The 18,891-nt window shown below is 41.4% G+C and overlaps 3 protein-coding genes across 3 annotated transcripts in view; all 3 read right to left on the bottom strand.

Moving 5' to 3' along the window:
- Positions 1–18,891, bottom strand: part of LOC103791304 (uncharacterized) — a 204,268-nt gene that overhangs the window by 184,253 nt on the left and 1,124 nt on the right. The window contains exons 2-12 of the mRNA XM_078363053.1: positions 18,630–18,724; positions 14,441–14,543; positions 11,659–12,138; positions 10,833–10,973; positions 10,205–10,345; positions 9,530–9,963; positions 9,155–9,295; positions 8,772–8,912; positions 8,480–8,539; positions 8,042–8,152; positions 7,631–7,768 (exon numbers count right to left, since the gene is read on the bottom strand). Coding sequence (XP_078219179.1) covers positions 7,631–7,768; positions 8,042–8,152; positions 8,480–8,539; positions 8,772–8,912; positions 9,155–9,295; positions 9,530–9,572 — 634 coding nt within the window. The 5' untranslated portion in view covers positions 9,573–9,963; positions 10,205–10,345; positions 10,833–10,973; ... (1 more) ...; positions 14,441–14,543; positions 18,630–18,724. The remainder of the gene's footprint in view (positions 1–7,630; positions 7,769–8,041; positions 8,153–8,479; positions 8,540–8,771; positions 8,913–9,154; positions 9,296–9,529; positions 9,964–10,204; positions 10,346–10,832; positions 10,974–11,658; positions 12,139–14,440; positions 14,544–18,629; positions 18,725–18,891) is intronic.
- LOC144581129 (uncharacterized) lies at positions 736–3,060 on the bottom strand. Its single transcript, XM_078363494.1, has 4 exons — positions 2,926–3,060; positions 2,537–2,677; positions 2,153–2,293; positions 736–1,132 (listed from the first exon to the last, which is right to left on the bottom strand). Coding segments are annotated over exons 1-4 (303 nt in total). The 5' UTR covers positions 2,945–3,060; the 3' UTR covers positions 736–1,130.
- On the bottom strand, positions 3,615–6,421 carry LOC144581124 (uncharacterized). Its single transcript, XM_078363484.1, has 6 exons — positions 6,071–6,421; positions 5,680–5,820; positions 5,299–5,433; positions 4,490–4,624; positions 4,094–4,234; positions 3,615–3,843 (listed from the first exon to the last, which is right to left on the bottom strand). Exons 1-6 carry the CDS (start codon positions 6,174–6,176, stop codon positions 3,644–3,646), a joined length of 858 nt encoding a protein of 285 aa, XP_078219610.1. The 5' UTR covers positions 6,177–6,421; the 3' UTR covers positions 3,615–3,643.

Raw genomic sequence — 18,891 nt, 5'->3', positions numbered from 1 at the left:
ATTTCCTAATACCACAATGTTTGTTTTCTTGACGTACCATAGGTGAGAATGAAAATCCATATCCAGAATAAGTGTCTATTTGAGCAAATCAAAGTGATGCCACTTCAATTGTGGAAGCAGATACAAGTAATCACAGTGCTATCTGGAAGCAGACAGACCACTCTGGGACATGGTTTCATGTTGGGTACTCAGTGTTGGTCTCTGCTGCTGGCAGATTGAATAGTGAGCAGTGGTTGTACTGACATAGACCTGGTAAATGAAAGTTGATATTACCAAGACCATGGATAACCTCTATCTCAACGACCATAATCATGATGCACCGTTACTCTTTATAAGATGGAAGGGTGCACCTAAGGAAGTCTGGAGGTGATTGATGATAGCATCTGGAAACCAAAGGAAGAGGTTGAGCTGTGAGGTAAGTGCATTTTATGTCAACCCCACTTGTATATCTCACTGATACTCAGTTTCTAGGAAATTATCCCATAAAGCAGGAGAATACACCATATAATGATCTAATTCCCCTCAAATTGGGACCAGGAAAGATAATTCAACAAAACCACCTTATTCCCTTCATGATACTCCACATGCATATGGAAACCAAGGAGGACACGGCAACTAATGAAAAAACAAACACAGATGCCTGGTCATCATCGCTGGAATGCCACCTCCTGCCATACTCATAAGCCCTGATAGAACATTTCACGAGACGTTCTCCATTTGTGTTTGGCCATTCTTCCTCTGCTCTTCACGGACATTGTGATTCATGATAGAATGTGGAAACCAAATGAAGAGGTTGAACTGTGAGTTAAGTGCATTATGTCAATCCCACAGGCATATCCTTCTGATGGTCAGTTTCTGTAAAATTACCTAAGAATGCAGGAGAGCATATGCCAGGCAGCCATTGGATACCCCTCAAATTGAGGCTAGGAAAAAATATACAACAAACCAACCTTCTACCCTTCATGAAAATATGCCTGTTTATTTGGAAACCAAGTAGGACGGAACAACTAAGAAGCAGACATACACAGATCCTGGTCCTCGTGGATGAAATTCCAGCTGCTGCCATATCACCAAGCCATGGTGGACCAGTTGATAAGATGTTATCATTTTGGGGTTAGCGGGTTTCCATCCTCTGTCAAAGAAAATGGTTAAGCTGTGAGGTAAGTACATTGTGACAACCGCACTTGTATATCCCACTGATGCTCAATTTCTAGGAAATCGTCCCATGAAACTGGAGGATATGCCAGGTGGCCATCTGAAACCCCTCAAATTGAGCTCACGAAAGAAGGTACAACTGAACAACCTCCTTCCCTTGATGACACTATGCATACATATGAAAACCAAGTGAGACATTCCAACTTATACAGAAAAATACACAGATCCTTGGTACTCATGGCTGGAATACCAGCTGCTGCCATGTTAATACACCCTGGTGGAAAAGTTAACAAGATGTTACTAAATTGCAGTTGGGCATTTTCCATCCTCTCCTCACGGATGTTGTGAGTCGTGGTAGCATCTGGAAGCAAAATGACCAGGTCAAGCTGTGAAATAAATGCCTTATTTAAACACACAGGTATACTCTTATGATGCAGAGCTTCTAATAAATTATTGCATGGAGCAGGAGGACACGACGGCAGTGTTCTGAGACCCCTCAAATTGAACTTAAGGAAGAGAATACAACAAAACCACTTTCTCCCATTTATGACACTATGAGCAGATACGGAAATCAAATAGGAAAATCCAACTAATAAGAGAAGATACACAGTTGTATGGTACTCGTGGCCAGAAGAGCAGCTCCTGCCATACTAGTAAGCCCTGAAGGAACATTTGACTATATTTTATGCGGTTGCGGATTTGCCATTTTCCATCCTCTCCTCATGGACATTGAGATTGACTATAGCATCTGAAAACCAAATGAAGAGGTTGAGCTGTGAGGTAAGTGCATTATTTCAACCCCACAGGTACATCCCTCTGATGCTGACTTTCTAGGAAATTATCAAAGAGAGCAGGGGTGGATATGACAAGTTGCCCTCTGATGCCCTTCATATTGAGGCTAGGAAAGTATATACAACAAAATTACCCTCTACCATCGAAGAAATTATGCCTGCTTAGGGAAAGCGAGTAGGACAGCACAACTAAGAAGCAGACATACACAGATCTCTGGTCCTCCTGGATGAAATTCCAGCTGCTGCCATATTACCAAGCCCTGGTGGAGCAGTTGACAAGACGTTATCAGGTACCGGTTGGCTGTTACTTCTCTTCTCTTCACGGACGCTGTGCGTGACTACAGCATCTGGAAACCAAATGAAATGGTTGAGCTGTGAGTTATTTGCATTATGTAAACCACACAGACATAGCCCTCAGATGCTCAGCAGCTAGGAAATTATCACTTGGAGAAGAATATACCAGGTAGCAATCTGAGAACCCTAAAATTGAGGCCAGGAAAGATAGTACAACAACACTAGATTCTTTCCTCATGACACTATGCATGCATATAGAAAACAAGTAGGACAGTATATTGAGTGAACAAACATACACTGATCCCTGGTACCCATGGATGAAACACCAGCTGCTCCCATATTAATAAGTGTTGGGGGAATAGTTGAGAAGACATTATTGGGTTCTGCTTCCGCATTTTTAATCTTCTCCTCATGGACGTTGTGAGTGATGGTAGAATCTGGAAAGACAATGAAGACGTTAAGTTTTGAGTTAAGGGCATTATGTCAGCCCACAGGTATATCCCCCTGATGATCAGTTTCTAGAAAACTATTTCAAAAAGCCAGAGAGGATATGCCAGATGGGCATCTGAGAACACTCAAATGTGCTCACGAAATATAATACAACAAAATCACTTTCTCCTATTCAGGACACTAGTCATGCCTATGAAAACCAGGTGGGATAGTACAAATGAATAAGCAAACATACACTGATCCCTGGTGCTCATGGCTAGGAGAGCAGCTGTGGCCAAAAATGTAAGTGATTGTAGAACAGTCAACAAGTCGTTATTAGATGTTGGTTGCTTATTTTCCAGCTCCTCTTAGCGGACATTTTGAGTGACGGTAGCATCTGAAAACCAAATGAAGAGGTTGAGCTGTGAAGTAAATACATTATGTGAACTGCACAGGTATATCCCTCTGATGATCAGTTTCTAGGTAATCATCAAAAAAAGCAGGGGTGAATATGCCAAGTGTACATCTGATACCCCTCAAATTGAGGCTACTAAGGTATTTACAACAGAGTTACCCTCTACCATTCATGAAATTATGCCTGCTTAGGGAAACCCAGTAGGACAGCACAACTAAGAAGCAGACATACACAGATCTCTGGTCCTCGTGGATGAAATTCCAGCTGCTGCCATATTACCAAGACCTGGTGGAGCAGTTGACAAGATGTTATCAGTTGCTGGTTGGCCATTATTTATCTTCTCTTTACGGACATTGTGAGTGACTGCAGCATCTGGAAACCAAACAAAGTGCTTTTGCTGTGAGGTAAGTGCATTATGTCAACTACATAGGTATACCACTCTGATGGGTAGTATCTAGGAAATAATCTCATACAGAAGAAAGATATACCAGCTAGTAATTTGAGAACCCTAAAATTGAGGCCAGGAAAGACAGGAAAACAACACTACATTCTTTCCTGCTTACACTATGCAAGCATGTGGAAACCAAGTTGGACAGTACACCGAGTGAACAAACTTACACTGATCCCTGGTACTCATGGATGAAACACCCGCTGCTGCCATATTAATATGTGTAGGGGAAACAGTTGGGAAGACTTTATTGGGTGCTCCTTCAGCATTTTTTATCTTTGCCTCATGGACACTGTGAGTGATGGTAGCATCTGGAAACAAAATGAAAAGGTTTAGATTTGAATTAAGTGCATTACCTCAACCCCACAGGTATATCACCCTGATGCTCAGTTTCTAGAAAACTATTTCATAAAATCAGAAATGATATGCCAGATGGCCATCTGAGAACACTCAAATGCCGCTCATGAAAGATAATACAACAAAATCACCTTCTCCCATTCAGGACACTAGGCATGCCTATGAAAACCAAGTAGGATAGTCCAAATGAATAAGCAAACATACACTGATCCCTGGCGCTCCTGGCTGGGAGACCAGCTGTTGCCAAATAAGGAAGTCCTTGGAGAACAGTTGACAAGACGTTACTAGGTGTTGGTTGCTTATTTTCCGTCTTTTCTTTGCAGACATTTTGAGTGACGGTTGCACCTGAAAACCAAAGGAAGAGGCTGAGCTGTGAGGTAAGTACATTATGTCAACCCCAGAGGTATATCCCTATGATACTCACTTTCCAGAAAATAATCAAAGAAACCAGGGTAGGATATGCCACGTGGCTATCTCATACCCCTCAAAGTGAGGCTAGGAAAGTACATACAACAAAATTAACTTGTAGCATTCATAAAACTATGCCTCCTTAGGGAAACCAAGTAGGACAGTACAACTAAGAAGCGGACCTACACAGACCTGTGGTTTTCATGGATGAAATTCCGGCTGCTACCATATTACCAAGACCTGGTGGAGCAGCTGACAACACGTTGTCATGTGCTAGTTGGATGTTATTTATCTTTGCTTCACGGATATTGTGAGTGACTGCAGCATCTGGAAACCAACAGAAATGGCTGGGCTGTGAGGTAAGTCCATTTTGTGAATGGCACAGACATATCCCTCTGATGCTCAGTATCTAGGAAATTATCTCATAAAGAAGAAGGACATACCAAGTAGCAGTCTGAGAAGCTTAAGATTGAGGCCAGGAAAGATAGTACAAAAACTACATTCTCCCCTCATGACACTATGCACGCATATGGAAACCTAGTAGGATTGTAAACCAATTGCACAAAGGTACACTGATACCTGGTGCTCATGGATGTCACAACAGCTGCTGCCATATTAATAAGTGCTGGGGGACTAGCTGGGAAGGTTTCATTGAGTGCTGCTTGGGCATTTTTAATCTTCCCTCACAAACACTGTGAGTGATCGCAGCATATGGAAATGAAATGAAGGGGTTCAGTGTTCAGGTATGGGCATTATATTAACACCACAGGTATATCCTCCTGGTGGTCACTTTCTAGAAAACTATTTCATAAAGCCAGAGAGGATAGGAAAACTATTTCATAAAGCCAGCAAGGGTGAATATGCTAAATGTACATATGATGCCCCTCAAATTGAGGCTTGGAAATTATAGACAACAAAATTAATTTGTAGCATTCATCAAACTATGCCTGGTTAGGGACACCAAGTAGGACAGTACAACTAAGAAGTAGACAAACACACACCTCTGGTCCTCGTGGATGAAATTCCAGCTGCTGCCATATTACCAAGCCCTGGTGGAGCAGTTGACAGGATGGTGTCAAGTGCTCGTTGGACGTTATTTATCTTCGCTTCATGGACATTGTGAGTAACTGCAGCATCTGGAAACCAAATGAAGTAGTTGAGCTGTGCGTTATGTGCATTATGGCAACCGCACAGGCATACCCCTCTGATGTTCAGTAAGGAAGAAATTATCTCAAAAAAAAGAAGGACATACCAAGTAGCAATCTGAGAACCGTAAAGTTGAGGCTAGTAAGGATAGTACAACAACACTGTATTCTTCCCTCATGACACTACGCATGCATATAGAAAACAAGTAGGACAGCACGCCAAGTGAGCAAACTTACACTGGTCCCTGGTACTCATGGATGAAACACCTGCTGCTGCCATATTAATACGTGCTGGTGGAATAACTGAGAAAACATTATTGGGTGCTGTTTGTGCATTTTTAATCTTCTCCTCACGGACATTGTGAGTGATGGCAGAACCTGGAAATGAAATCAGGAGGTTCAGTTTTGAGTTATGTGTGCTATGTCAACTCTACAGGCATATCCTCCTGATACTCCGTTTCTAGAAAACTATTTCATAAAGCTGAAGAGGATATGCCAGATGGCGATCTGAGAACACTCAAATGCAGCTCACAGAACACAATACAGCAAAATCACCTTCTCCCGTTCAGGACACTAGGCATGCCTATGAAAACCAAGTAGGATAGTCCGAATGAATAATCAAACATACACTGATCCCTGGTGCTCATGGCTGGGAGACCAGCTGTTGCCAAATAAGGAATTCCTTGGAGAACAGTTGACAAGACGTTATTAGGTGTTGATTCGTTATTTTCCATCTTCTCTTTGCAGACATTTTGAGTGACGGTAGCATCTGAAAACCAAATGAAGAGGATGAGCTGTGAGGTAAGTACATTATGTCAACCCCAGAGGTACATCCGTCTGATCCTCAGTTTCCAAAAAATTATGAAAGAAACCAGTTTAGGATATGCCACGTGGCTATCTGATCCCCCTCAAATTGATGCTAGGAAACTATATAGAACAAGATTAACTTGTAGCATTCATCAAACAATGCCTCCCTAGGGAATCCAAGTACGACGGTCCAACTAAGAAGCAGACATACATAGATCTCTGGTCCTCGTGGATGAAATTCCAGCTGCTGCCAAATTACCAAGCCCTGGTGGAGCAGTTGAGAAGACGTTATCAGGTGCTAGTTGACCATTATTTATCTTCGCTTCACGGACGTTGTGAGTGACCGCAGCATCTGGAAACCAAATGAAGTGGTTGAGCTGTGTGTTTCATGCATTATGTCAACCGCACAGGCATACCGCTCGGATGCTCAATATCGAGGAAATTATCTCATAAAGAAGAAGGACATACCAAGTAGCAGTCTGAGAACCGTAAATTTGAGGCCAGTAAAGATAGTACAACAACACTGTATTCTTTTCTCATGACACTACGCATGCATATGGAAACCAAGTAGGACAGCACGCCAAGTGAACAAACGTACACTGATCCCTGGTACTCATGGATGAAACACCCGCTGCTGCCGTATTAATACGTGCTGGTGGAATAGCTGAGAAGACATTATTGGGTGCCGTTTGGGCATTTTTAATCTTCTCCTCACGGACATTGTGAGTGATGGTAGAATCTGGAAATGAAATCAGGAAGCTCAGTTTTGAGTTATGTGTACTATGTCAACTCTACAGGCATATCCTCCTGATACTCAGTTTCTAGAAAACTATTTCATAAAGCTGAAGAGGATATGCCAGATGGCGATCTGAGAACATTCAAATGCAGCTCATGAATGAGAATACAACAAAATCAGCTTCTCCCATTCAGGACACTAGGCATGCCTATGAAAACGAAGTAGGATAGTATAAATGAATAAGCAAACATACACCTATCCCTGGTGCTCATGGCTGGGAGACCTGCTGTTGCCAAATAAGGATGTTCTGGTAGAACAGTTGACAAGACGTTATTAGGTGTTGGTTGCGTATTTCTCATCTTCTCTTTTTGGACATTTTGAGTGACAGTAGCACCTGAAAACCAAATGAAGAGGTTGAGCTGTGAGGTAAGTGCATTATGTCAACCCCACTGGTATAATATCCCTCTGATGCTCACTTTCAAGGAAATTATCAAAGAAAGCATGGGTGAATATGCCAAGTGCACATCAGATACCCCTTGATTTGAGGTGAGGAACGTATATAGAACAAAATTGACTTGTAGCATTCATCAAACAATGCCCCTTAGGGAAACCAAGTAGGACAGTACAACTAAGAAGCAGACATACACAGATCTCTGGTCCTCGTGGATGAAATTCCAGCTGCCAAATTACCAAGCCCTGGTGGAGCAACTGATAAGACGTTATCAGGTGCTGATTGGCGGTGATTTATCTTCTCTTCACGGACGTTGTGAGTGAATGCAGCATCTGGAAATCAAAGGAAGTGGTTGAGCTGTGAGGTAAGTGCTTATGTCACTGCCACATGTATGTTTTTCTGACAATGAGATTTAAGAAATTGTTGCATCACACAAGAGGATGTTTCAGGTGGCGATCTGAGACCCTTCAAGTTTAGGTCGGAAAAGATAATACAACCAAAGCACCTTTTTCCCTGCATGATACTGCATGTTTATGGAAACCAAGTAGCACAACGTAGTTAGTAAATAAACATGCAGAGATCCCTGGTATTCGGGGGTTGAATACCTGCTTCTGTGAAATTCCTAAGCCCTGCTGTAATAGTTGACAAGAATTCATGAGGTGTTGTTTTGTCACTTTTTATCTTTTCTTCACAGACATTTTGAGCAATGGTAAAACCTGCAAACCACATGAAGAGTTTCAGCTGTGAGCTAAGTGCATTATATCAGCCCTATAGGTCTATCTCTCTGACGCTCAGTTTCTAGGAAATTATCTAATAAAGCAGGGGAGGATATGCCAGGTGGCCCTGTGAGAACCCTCCAATTGATCCCAGGAAAGTATATGCTATAAAACCACCTTCTACCTTTCATGATATGCAATCATATGGAAACCAGTGATGACACTGCAACTAATTAAGAGACATACACAGATCCCTGGTACTCATGCATGGAAGAGCAGCTGCTACCATAAGACCAAGCAGTGGTGGAACAGGTGACATGATATTACCAGTTTGGGATGGGCCATTTTCCATCTTCTCTTCATGTACATTGTGAGAGATGGTACCATCTGGAAACCAAAGGAAGATTTTGAGCTTGAATTAAGTGAATTACGTCAATGCCACTGACGATCAGTTCCTAGGAAATTATCCCATAAAGCAAAAGAACACATCAAATGATGATCTGCGGCTCCTCAAATTGAGGCCAAGGAAGACAATTCACAAAACAAGCTTCTTCCCTTCATGGCACTATGCCTGCATATGGAAACCAAGGAGGACAGTACAAGTAAAAAATGAACATACACAGATCCCTGGTACTCATTGCTGGAATACCAGCTCCTGCCATATTAATAAACCATGCTAGAATATTTAGCCAGACGTTATCCTGTTGTGGTTGGTCATTTTCCATCCTCTGTTCATGGACATTGTGACTGACGGTGGCATCTGGAAAACAAATGAAGAGGTCAAGATAGGAGTAGGTGCATTATGCCGCCCCCACAGGTATATCCCTCTGATGCTCAGCTCCTGAGAAATGTTTGCACAAATCAAGATGACATGAGCGGCATCTGGGACCCCTCAAACTGATATCAAGAAAGATAATACAACAAGATCTCCATCTCCGCTTCCTGACAATATAAATGCATATGGAAACAAAGTAGGAAAATCCAACTAAAAAGTGAACATACACAGACCATCGGTACTCATGGCTGGAATAGCAGCTCCTGCCACATTAGTAAGTCCTATTGGAGCAGTTGATGAGATGTTGCCATGTTGGGGTTCGCCCTTTTCCATCTTCTCCTTAAGGACATTATAAGTTTTGGTAGCATCTGGAAACCAAATGAAGAGCTGTGAGTAAGTGTATTATGGTAACCCCACAGGTATATCTGTGCTCAGTTTCTAGGAAATTATCTCATAAACCAGAGGATATACCAGGTTGCCATCTGAGACCCCTGAAATTGAGGCCTGGAAACATAGTATAACACAACCACCTCCTACCTTTTTTGACACTATACATGCATATGGAAACCAAGTGGGACAATAATACTAACAAACAAACTTACCCAGATCCCTGGTACTCATGGATGAAATACCAGTGGCTGCCATATTAATAAGTCCTGGCTGAAGAGTCAACAACACGTTGTCAGGTGCTGGTTGGACATATCCGATCTTCTGTTCATGGACGCTGTGAGTGATTGTAGCGTCTGGAAATCAAAGAAAGAGTTTGAGCTGTGAGGTAAGTGCATTAGGCCAAACCATAATTATATCCCTCTGATGCTCACTTTCCATAAAATTATTTCATAAAGCAGGAGGATATATAAGGTGGTGTATATATCTGGGACCACTCAGATTTAGTTCAGAAAATATAATACAAGAAAGCCACCTGCTTCCCTTCAGAAGGCACTACGCATGCTTGTGAAAAGCAAGTAGGACGGTACAACTTATAAGCGGCCATTTTTCATTCTCTCTTCATTGATATTGTGAGTGACGGTAGCATCTGGAAACCAAATGAAGAGTTCAAGCTCTGAGGAAAGTGCATTATGTCAACCCCACAGGTATATCCCTCTGGTGGTCAGTTTCTATGACATTAACCCATAAAGCAGGACATATCAGGTGGAAAATGAGACCCCAGAAATTCAGAACAGAAACAATAATAAAACAAAACCACCATTTTCCCTGCATGTCATTGCACGCATACGGAAACCCAGTAGGACATTATAACTAGTAAACAAACATACGCTGATCCCCAGTACTCAGGGGTGGAATACCAGCCCCTGCGAAATTTATAAGCCCTTCTATAACACTTGACAAGAATCTATCAGGTGCCATTTGTTCATTTTCTATCTTCTCTTCACAGACATTCTGAGGAACAGTAGAATCTGGAAACCAAAGGAAAAGGTTGAGCTGTGATGTAAATGCATTATGTCAGTCCCACAGGTGTATCCCTCTGATGCTCAGTTTCTACGAAATTATCTAAGAAACAGGGTAGGATATGGCTGGGCGTGGTGGTGCATGCCTGTTATCCCAGCTACTCAGGAGGCTGAGGCCGGAGAATCACTTGAACCCGGGAGGTGGAGATTGCAGCGACCGAGATAGCATCACTGCGCTCCAGCCTGGGCGAGAGAGTGAGAATCAGTTTTGAAAGAAAAAAAAGAAAAAACAGAGAGAGAGAGAGAAAGAAAAAAAGGGAGATAAAAGAGGAAGGAAGGAAGGAAGGACGGACGGATATACGGATGATATGCGGCCATCTGAGACCCCTCAAATTGAGAGTAGGAAAGAAAATACAACAAAACCGACTTCTACCATTCATGAACATATGCATGTTAGGGAAACCAACTATTCAGTACTACTAATTAAAAGACATACACAGATCCCTGATACTCATGGATGGAATACCAGCTGCAGTCATATGACCAAGGCATAGTGGAACAGTTGACAAGACTTTATCAGTTTGGGGTTGGCCATTTTCCATCTTCTGTTCATGGACATTTTGAGTGACAGTAGCATCTGAAAACCAAACAAAGAGGTTGAGCTGTGAGGTAAGTGCATTATGACAACCTCACTGGTATATCCCTCTGATCTTCACTTTCTAGGAAATTATCTGATACAGCAGGAGCAGACATCATATAATGATTCAAGTTCCATCAAATTGAGGTTGGGAATGATAATTCACCAAAACCACATTTTCCTCTTCATGACATTACGCATGAATATGGAATCCTAGTAGGATACTACATCTAATAAACAAACATACACACATCTCTGGTACTCATCACTAGAATACCAGCTCCTGTTAAATAAATCAGCTGTGGCCGAACATTTCACAAGACACTATCTGGTTGTAGTTGACCATTTTCCATCCTTTCTTCACGGATATTGTGATTGACGGTAGTATGTGGAAACCAAGTGAAGAGGTTGAGCTCTGAAGTAAGTGCATTATGTCAACCCCACAGGAATATCCCTCTGATGCTCAGTTTCTAGAAAATTATCTAAAAAATCAGGAGAGAATATGCCAGGTGGCCATGTGATATCCCCCAAATGGAGTCTAGGAAAGAATATGCAACAAAACCACCTTCTACCGTTCATGAAAATATGCCTGCTTATGGAAATCAGGTAGGATAGTACAATAAAGAAGCAGAGATACACAGATCTCTGGTCCTCTTGGATGAAATTCTAGGGGCTGCCAAATTACCAAGACCTGGTGGAGCAGTTGAAAAGACAGTATGAGGTGCTGGTTGGCCGTTATTCATCTTCTCTTCATGGATGTTGTGAGTCACCGCAGCATCTGGAAACCAAATGAAGTGGTTGAGAAGTGTGTAATGTGCATTATGTCAACCGCACAGGCATACCCCTCGGATGCTCAGTATCTAGGAAATTATCTCATAAAGGAGGAGGACATACCAGTTAGCAATCTCAGAACCCTAAAATTGAGGCCAGAAAAGACAATAAAACAAAATTACCATCTTCCCTCATGACGCCATGAATGTATACGGAAACCAAATAGGACAGTACAACAAGTGAACAAACTTACACTGATCGCCGAAACCCAGGGATGAAATACCAGCTGCTACCATATTAATAAGCGCTGATGGAACAGTTGGAAAGACATTATCGGGTGTTGGTTGGCCATTTTTAACCTTTTCTTCACAGACATTGTTAGTGACGCTAGCATCTGGAATCCAAATGAAGAGGCTCAGGTGCAAGATAGGTGTGTTTTGTCCCATCATCCCGGTGAGACAGCTATGTATGAATCAGTTTCTATGGAATTATTCATTTCACGAAACAGAAGGACTTACCACATGGAAACATATATCAGGTCAGATTACACAATAAAACTACGTATGTATCTCTTGGCATAACGATGGTATGTAGTAAGTACGACAGTAGAATAAACATTCACAGGTTTCTTGCACTCATCATTTTGTATCATCTTGCTGCCCTTTACAATTCTCACTTGATATCGCTTTTATAGTTCACCTATACATGCCATGCTGTGCGCAGCAGGAAAGCCAGACTAAGTGAGGCCTTGTTAACTTGCCTCCTTTCTACCTCATATAATCTGAGAAAATAGAGGTGGCTATTGGAGTTGAACACTCTTATCTCCACTCCATCGTCACACATCTCTAGTTTTTACGTGATTCTACAGATCCTCCCCTTTTGTCTGGAAAAGTAACATTCTTTTTACTCCAGGTCTGTCACCTCTTTCATTTATTCATTGTCTGTGGCAGGCGGCAGGCCAGGAGCTGGGGATCAGCAGTAAAGAGGACGGAGAGCAACGGTCCCTGCCTTTGTGGGACTCATATCCCCATGGGGCAGTCACACAGGACATACACAATGAGCAAATGAAACAAGTAGCATTGGGCTGGTGTCGGGGAAGTAGTCCACAGGCCTGAGGGAGACAGCAGCAGAGGGAGCCTCAGGGGCTCTGGCTCCTTGTGCAGAGCCATCTGAAGAAGTGCCATTGGACAGGGCTTGGAGGAAAAAGCAGAGCCTTCTGTGGAGAGGCAGAGGGAGACTTCCAGACTGCGGTGAGGCCAAGGGTAGGGGCTGGAGTGGGAATGGACTGGGCACTACAGGGTGTTAGACAGAGGCAAACAGAGCCAGGAGGAAATGGATGGGACCCTTGTTAGGAGAGGGAGAGTTGAGGATGGGGTTTTAGGAGGGAAATGGCATGCTGACATAATTTTCTAGCCACAGGGTTAGAGAGTATGCTACAGATGAGGGAAGATTAGAAACAGAGCTAAGAAGATTTTGTACTACCTTGGTCAGCGATCACGGCAGTGTGCACTGGAGGGATAGAGGGAAATGGTGGGATGCAGAGTTTATACTGGGCATTGACTGCTGAACTTGATAAGAGATTGGAAATGAGGGAATAATAAAAGAATCATAAGAGAAATCATAAGTGACTTTAAGTATTTTGGGGTGACCTACTAAGTAAAAGTATACCAGGCATGTGCAGGAGGGGTTAGGCAACCGACTACGGGAGCGGAATGCTGCCAACTCTTCCTGATTCTGGTTCAGTGACCTTATGTCGACAGCTTGAACTAGGCCATGGTGGGATTATTTGTACCGTGGACAGCTGAAAACTCTAAAATCAGGACTTCTGAATCCCCCATACCTGTGAACAGCTGCTTGTTACACCTTTGTGGATGTTTCACCTAATGGACAGTGTCTTTAACTGAAACAGTGAAGGCTGCCAGTAAAGTATTTTTGGAGAGAGGGAGGTCAGAAATTTGAACTTGCAGAGCTGGTTGAAATGTAGATGCCTATTAGACACCCTATAGAGATACAACACGTGTAGTTCTTTATGAGTTTGGATTTCAGGAGCAAGTCGTAGCCTAGAAGTTTAATGGTGACAGTTCTTGTAGTGTGAATCATTTAAAATTCTAAGACAGCATGACATCACCTAAGGAGATAGGATATTGAAGAGAAGAGAGGATAAGATCAAGTTTTGGCGCCCTGAAATATTTAGAGGTGGGAAGGAAGAGGAGAAAAACAAAAAAGGAGAAGGAAAATGAGCCCGTAGTAACAGAGTAAGAAATCCAGGTGTCTGGGGACCCAAGAAGTTTTCCGTGCAGGAGGGCGTAAACAACTGTGTCACATGCTGCTGAGGAATTGATGTCAAAGTGCAGCAAACATGGCGACCTTGATGGCACTATTTTCATTGGAGTAGACTAAGAAGAAGCCATACTGCACTGGGTTAGAGAGGAGTGTGTGGACAGGCGGAAAGTGAGCAGACCTGTCCCCTTGTTGTGCCCACCACCTCCTTCTGCCTCAGGAACCTGCTTTATTCATCTCACGCTTGCAGCAACTGCAAATTGTTGCACCTAATTAGAACCTTGCCCTTCCACTTGCAAATGTGCTCATATCTGTTCATCCTTCAAGGACAAGACCACAAATGTCCTTTGACAGGATTGAAGCCCAAAGATTGGATTCCCCCTCAGCTTCCTGTTGGTGTAACCACAGGGACGTACCCTGCCTTGTCGTAGAATAATAGCGTCTCTTGGATTTTCTGGAACGACTCCTTTTCCTTCGATGCCTTCTTGCAGCCTGATTTACTTTGTCACTCCTCATTTGCTGAAAAACATCAGTGAACATATTGCATTAAAGACAAATACAACCATTGCAAAGTCACAGTCTTCATATGCATACACAGCCATGCATTTATATCATTAAGTTTTAGCCAAAGGTCAAAGATTCATCATCACACACGATGCTCACAGAAGAGGCAAGCCAAATATAATGTAGTTTCAGTGAAACAAGCGAAGGCAAAATACAAGGTGTTATCCAAAGTCAAAAATGGTACAGTCACGATTAATCGGAGTGCTTGGGGAATGAGTGGCTTTCATCAACCAAGGCAAGAAACATGCTTATCTCTCTAATGTAGTACACATAATTGTCTCTCAGCCCTTGTTAGGGGACAAAAATAAAGCAAATACCGTTTTTATTTTTTAGTTGTTGAAAGTTACTTATTAACAAATACTGATTAATACATTATTAGATAATATACGTAGACAGTGAAAGGTAGCATCGATTGAAAAGGTAAATTTTCCCACCTCCAAGCTTATGGTGACTCAAATATGTTCATTTTGGAGCCAGGCAGGGGCAGGAGGTTCTTTGAAATATTGGTGGTAAATAAGACATGAAATTGAAGGATATACTAGGTTAACTAAAAGGTCCTGCCATCAAAAGATAACCCGAGAATATGGTCCTGCCTACTTAAAAAGTACAATTTGGCACTATTTCTACTGAAAGTATATAAAAAAATTGAAAAGGAGGGACTCCTACTACATTTTAGGAGACCAGCATCATCCGGATACCAAAATCTGGCAGAGATACAGCAACAACAAACACTTCAGGCTGGTGTTCCTGATGAACAATGACACAAAAATCCTTAATAAAATCCTGGCCAACTGAATCGAGCAGCACATCAAAAAACTTATCTACCATGATGAAGTTGGCTTCATTGCCAGGACTCAAGGTCAGTTCAGAATAGGTAAATCAATAAATGTAATTCATCACATAAATAGAACTAAAGGCGAAAACCACATGATTATCTCAATGGATGCAGAAAAGGCCTTTGATAAAATTCAACATCCCATTATATTAAAAGCTCTCGGGCCGGGCGCGGTGGCTCAAGGCTGTAATCCCAGCACTTTGGGAGGCCGAGGCGGGTGGATCACGAGGTTAAGAGATCGAGACCATCCTGGTCAACATGGTGAAACCCCGTCTCTAATTAAAATACAAAAAATTAGCTGGGCATGGTAGCACGTGACTGTAATCCCAGGTAATCGGGAGGCTGAGGGAGGAGAATTGCCTGAACCCAGGAGGTGGAGGTTGTGGTGAGCCGAGATTGTGCCATTGCACTCCAACCTGGGTAACAAGAGCGAAACTCCGTCTCAAAAAAAAAAAAAAAAAAAAAAAGCTCTAAAGAAACCAGGTATTGAATGAATACATCTCAAGACAGTAAGAGTCATATATGACAAACTCACAGCCAATATCATATCGAATGGGAAAAAGCTGGAAGCATTCCTCTTGAAACTTGCACAAGACAAGGATGCCCTCCCTCACCAGTCCTCTCCAACATAGTATCAGACGTTCTGGCCAGGGCAATCAGGCAAGACAAAGAAAGAAAGGCTATTCAAATAGGGAAAGAGGACATGAAGTTATCTTTGTTTGCAGATGACATGGCCCCATATATAGAAAATACCATCATCTCAGTCCAAAAGTTTCTGAAGAGGATAAGCAACTTCAGCAAACTCTCATGATATAAAATCCATGCGCAAAAATTGCTAGCATCCCTGTATACCAAAAAAAGGCAAGCAGAGAGCCAAATCATGAATGAACTCCCATTCACAATTGCTACAAAAAGAATAAAATACTTATGATTACAGCTAACAAGGGAAGTGAACGACTTCCTCAGAGGGAACTTCAAACCACTGCTCAAAGAAATCAAATGGAAAAACACTCCATGCTCACGGATAGGAAGAATGAATATCGTGAAAATGGCCATACTGCCCAAAGTAATTGAGAGATTCAATGCTATTCCCATTAAACTACCATGGACATTCTTCACAGAAGTAGAAGAAACTCTTTTAAATTTCATATGGATCCCCCGCAAAAAAGCCACAATCGCCAAGACAATCCTAAGCAAAAGGGAGAAAGCTGGAGGCATCATGCTACCTAACTTCAAACTATACCGTGGGGCAACAGTAACCAAGACGGCATGGTACTGGTAGAGAAACAGATACATGGACCAATGGACCAGATTAGAGAACTTGGAAGTAAGATCACACAATGATAAACATCTGATCTTGACAAACCTGACAAAAATAAGCAATGGAGACAGGATTCCCTATTTAATTAATGATACTGGGAGAATTGGCTAGCCATATACAAAAATTGAAACTGGGCCCCTTCCTTACAACTTATACAAAAATTAACGGAAGATGGATTAAATACTTAAATGTAACATCCAAAACTATAAAAACCCTATAAGAAAATCAAGGCAATATTATTCAGGACATAAGTTCGGCCAAAGATTTCATGACAAAAATGCCAAAAGCCATGGCAACAAAATAAAATCTGACAAATGGGATCTAATGAAACTAAAAGCCTTCTGCAGAGCAAAATGAACAATAATCAGAGTGAACAGACAACCTACAGAATGGGAGAAAACTTCTGCAATCTGTCTATCTGACAAAGGTCTAATATCCAGAGTCTACAAGAAACTTAAACACATTTACAAAAGAAAACTAAACAACCCCATTAAAAAGTATGCAAAGGACGTGAACAGACACTTCTCAAAAGAAGATATTCATGCGGCCAACAAACATATGAAGAAAAGCTCAACATCACTGATCATTAGAGAAATGCAAATCAAAACCATAATAAGATACCATCGCACACTAGTCAGAATGGCGATTATTAAAACGTCAAAAAACTAGAGATGCTGGCAAGGTTGCGGAGAAAAAGGAACATATATATATTTGGAAAAGCTAAGACAATATTTAAGAAAAAGAACTAAGTTTGTAGACATACACTACTAAACACGAGATTTACTATAAAGGTAGAGTAATTGAAACAGTATGGTATTGGAGCAATGACAGACAAATACACTAAAGGTAGAGGACATGGAGGCCAGAAAGAATCTAGAAATGGAAAACAGCTAGATTTACCACAGAAGAGTGGAAAGACTAGTGCTTTTAAAAAATGCACTTCATAAATGCAGGGAAAATACTAACTTGGACTCTTACCCCATCCCACTCCAGAAAAAGTTACTAAAGATGGATAGTAAATCCAGTACAAAACATAAGATATTAGTGTTACAGCTTTAGAATAGGCCAAGGTATTTTTGATTAGGATAAAAAGGCACTAACGATAAAGAATACATTGTTTAATTAGACATAATTAAATGTAAAACTTGTATTCCTCAAAAGACAGTCTTAGGAGTGAAAAAGCAAAGCATATCTGTAGATTACATATTATATAATATATAGTATAGGTTATATATAAAAATATACATTAATCATATATATGTATATATCTGACAAAAAAATGAGTGGAATCCAGAATATAACCAGAACTACAAATCAATTTTAAAAAATAAACATTGCAATAAAACGTGCGGGAAACAGCTGAGTACTCATTCATAAGAGTCATACTCAAATATGACTTTAATCATCACATAAAATATACCCAGACTATGACTTTACTCCAATCCATGAAAATTTATTTGAGATGAATGGGAGATCTAAAAGACAGCTTAGAATATTATCATCATGGCATTGGGCGAGGCAAAGATTATTCTTAAAATAATAGGAAGCACCAGCCCTAAACAAGAAACTGATTAATAAAATTAAGAGAATCTGTTCATCTGAAACACAATATTGAGATAGTGTAAAAGCAAAACAGATTTGTAGAAGATACTAAAATTGTGTGTGTATTTTAATACATGTACATATATGCCTGTGTGTATGTGTCTAACTGAAACCCAGAACTTATATGTAAACCACGAATCCATTTTTAAAATACAAATATCTCAATAAAATTTGGAGGAAAAGTGCTGAAAAGGGACTTCGTAAAAGACATATTTAAATGGCGAATAAACACATTTAAAAAGTGCTCTAAAAATAATAAATAGCTGGGCACAGTGGCTCATACCTGTAATCCCAGCACCTTGGGAGGCTGATGCAGGCAGAGGCCACTTGAGCCCAAGGGTTCGAGACCAGCCTGGGCAACTTGGCGAAACGCCGTCTCTACCAAAAAATACAACGATTAGCCAGACTTGGCGGCATGCCCAAAACTGCAAATGCAGACATAAGGAGAGATCACTGCACACTCATCAGAGTGGCTGAAATGAAAGACTAATTGCACACCCAGGGTGTGCATCTGGAACCTTCAAACATTTCTGGACAGAAATGTT

The sequence above is a fragment of the Callithrix jacchus genome, chromosome X (assembly GCF_049354715.1).
Source record: "Callithrix jacchus isolate 240 chromosome X, calJac240_pri, whole genome shotgun sequence".
NCBI classification, from domain to species: Eukaryota; Metazoa; Chordata; class Mammalia; order Primates; family Cebidae; genus Callithrix; species Callithrix jacchus.
The sequence above is the reverse complement of the archived record's forward strand: the minus strand, read 5'-3'. Positions and strand labels throughout refer to the sequence as shown.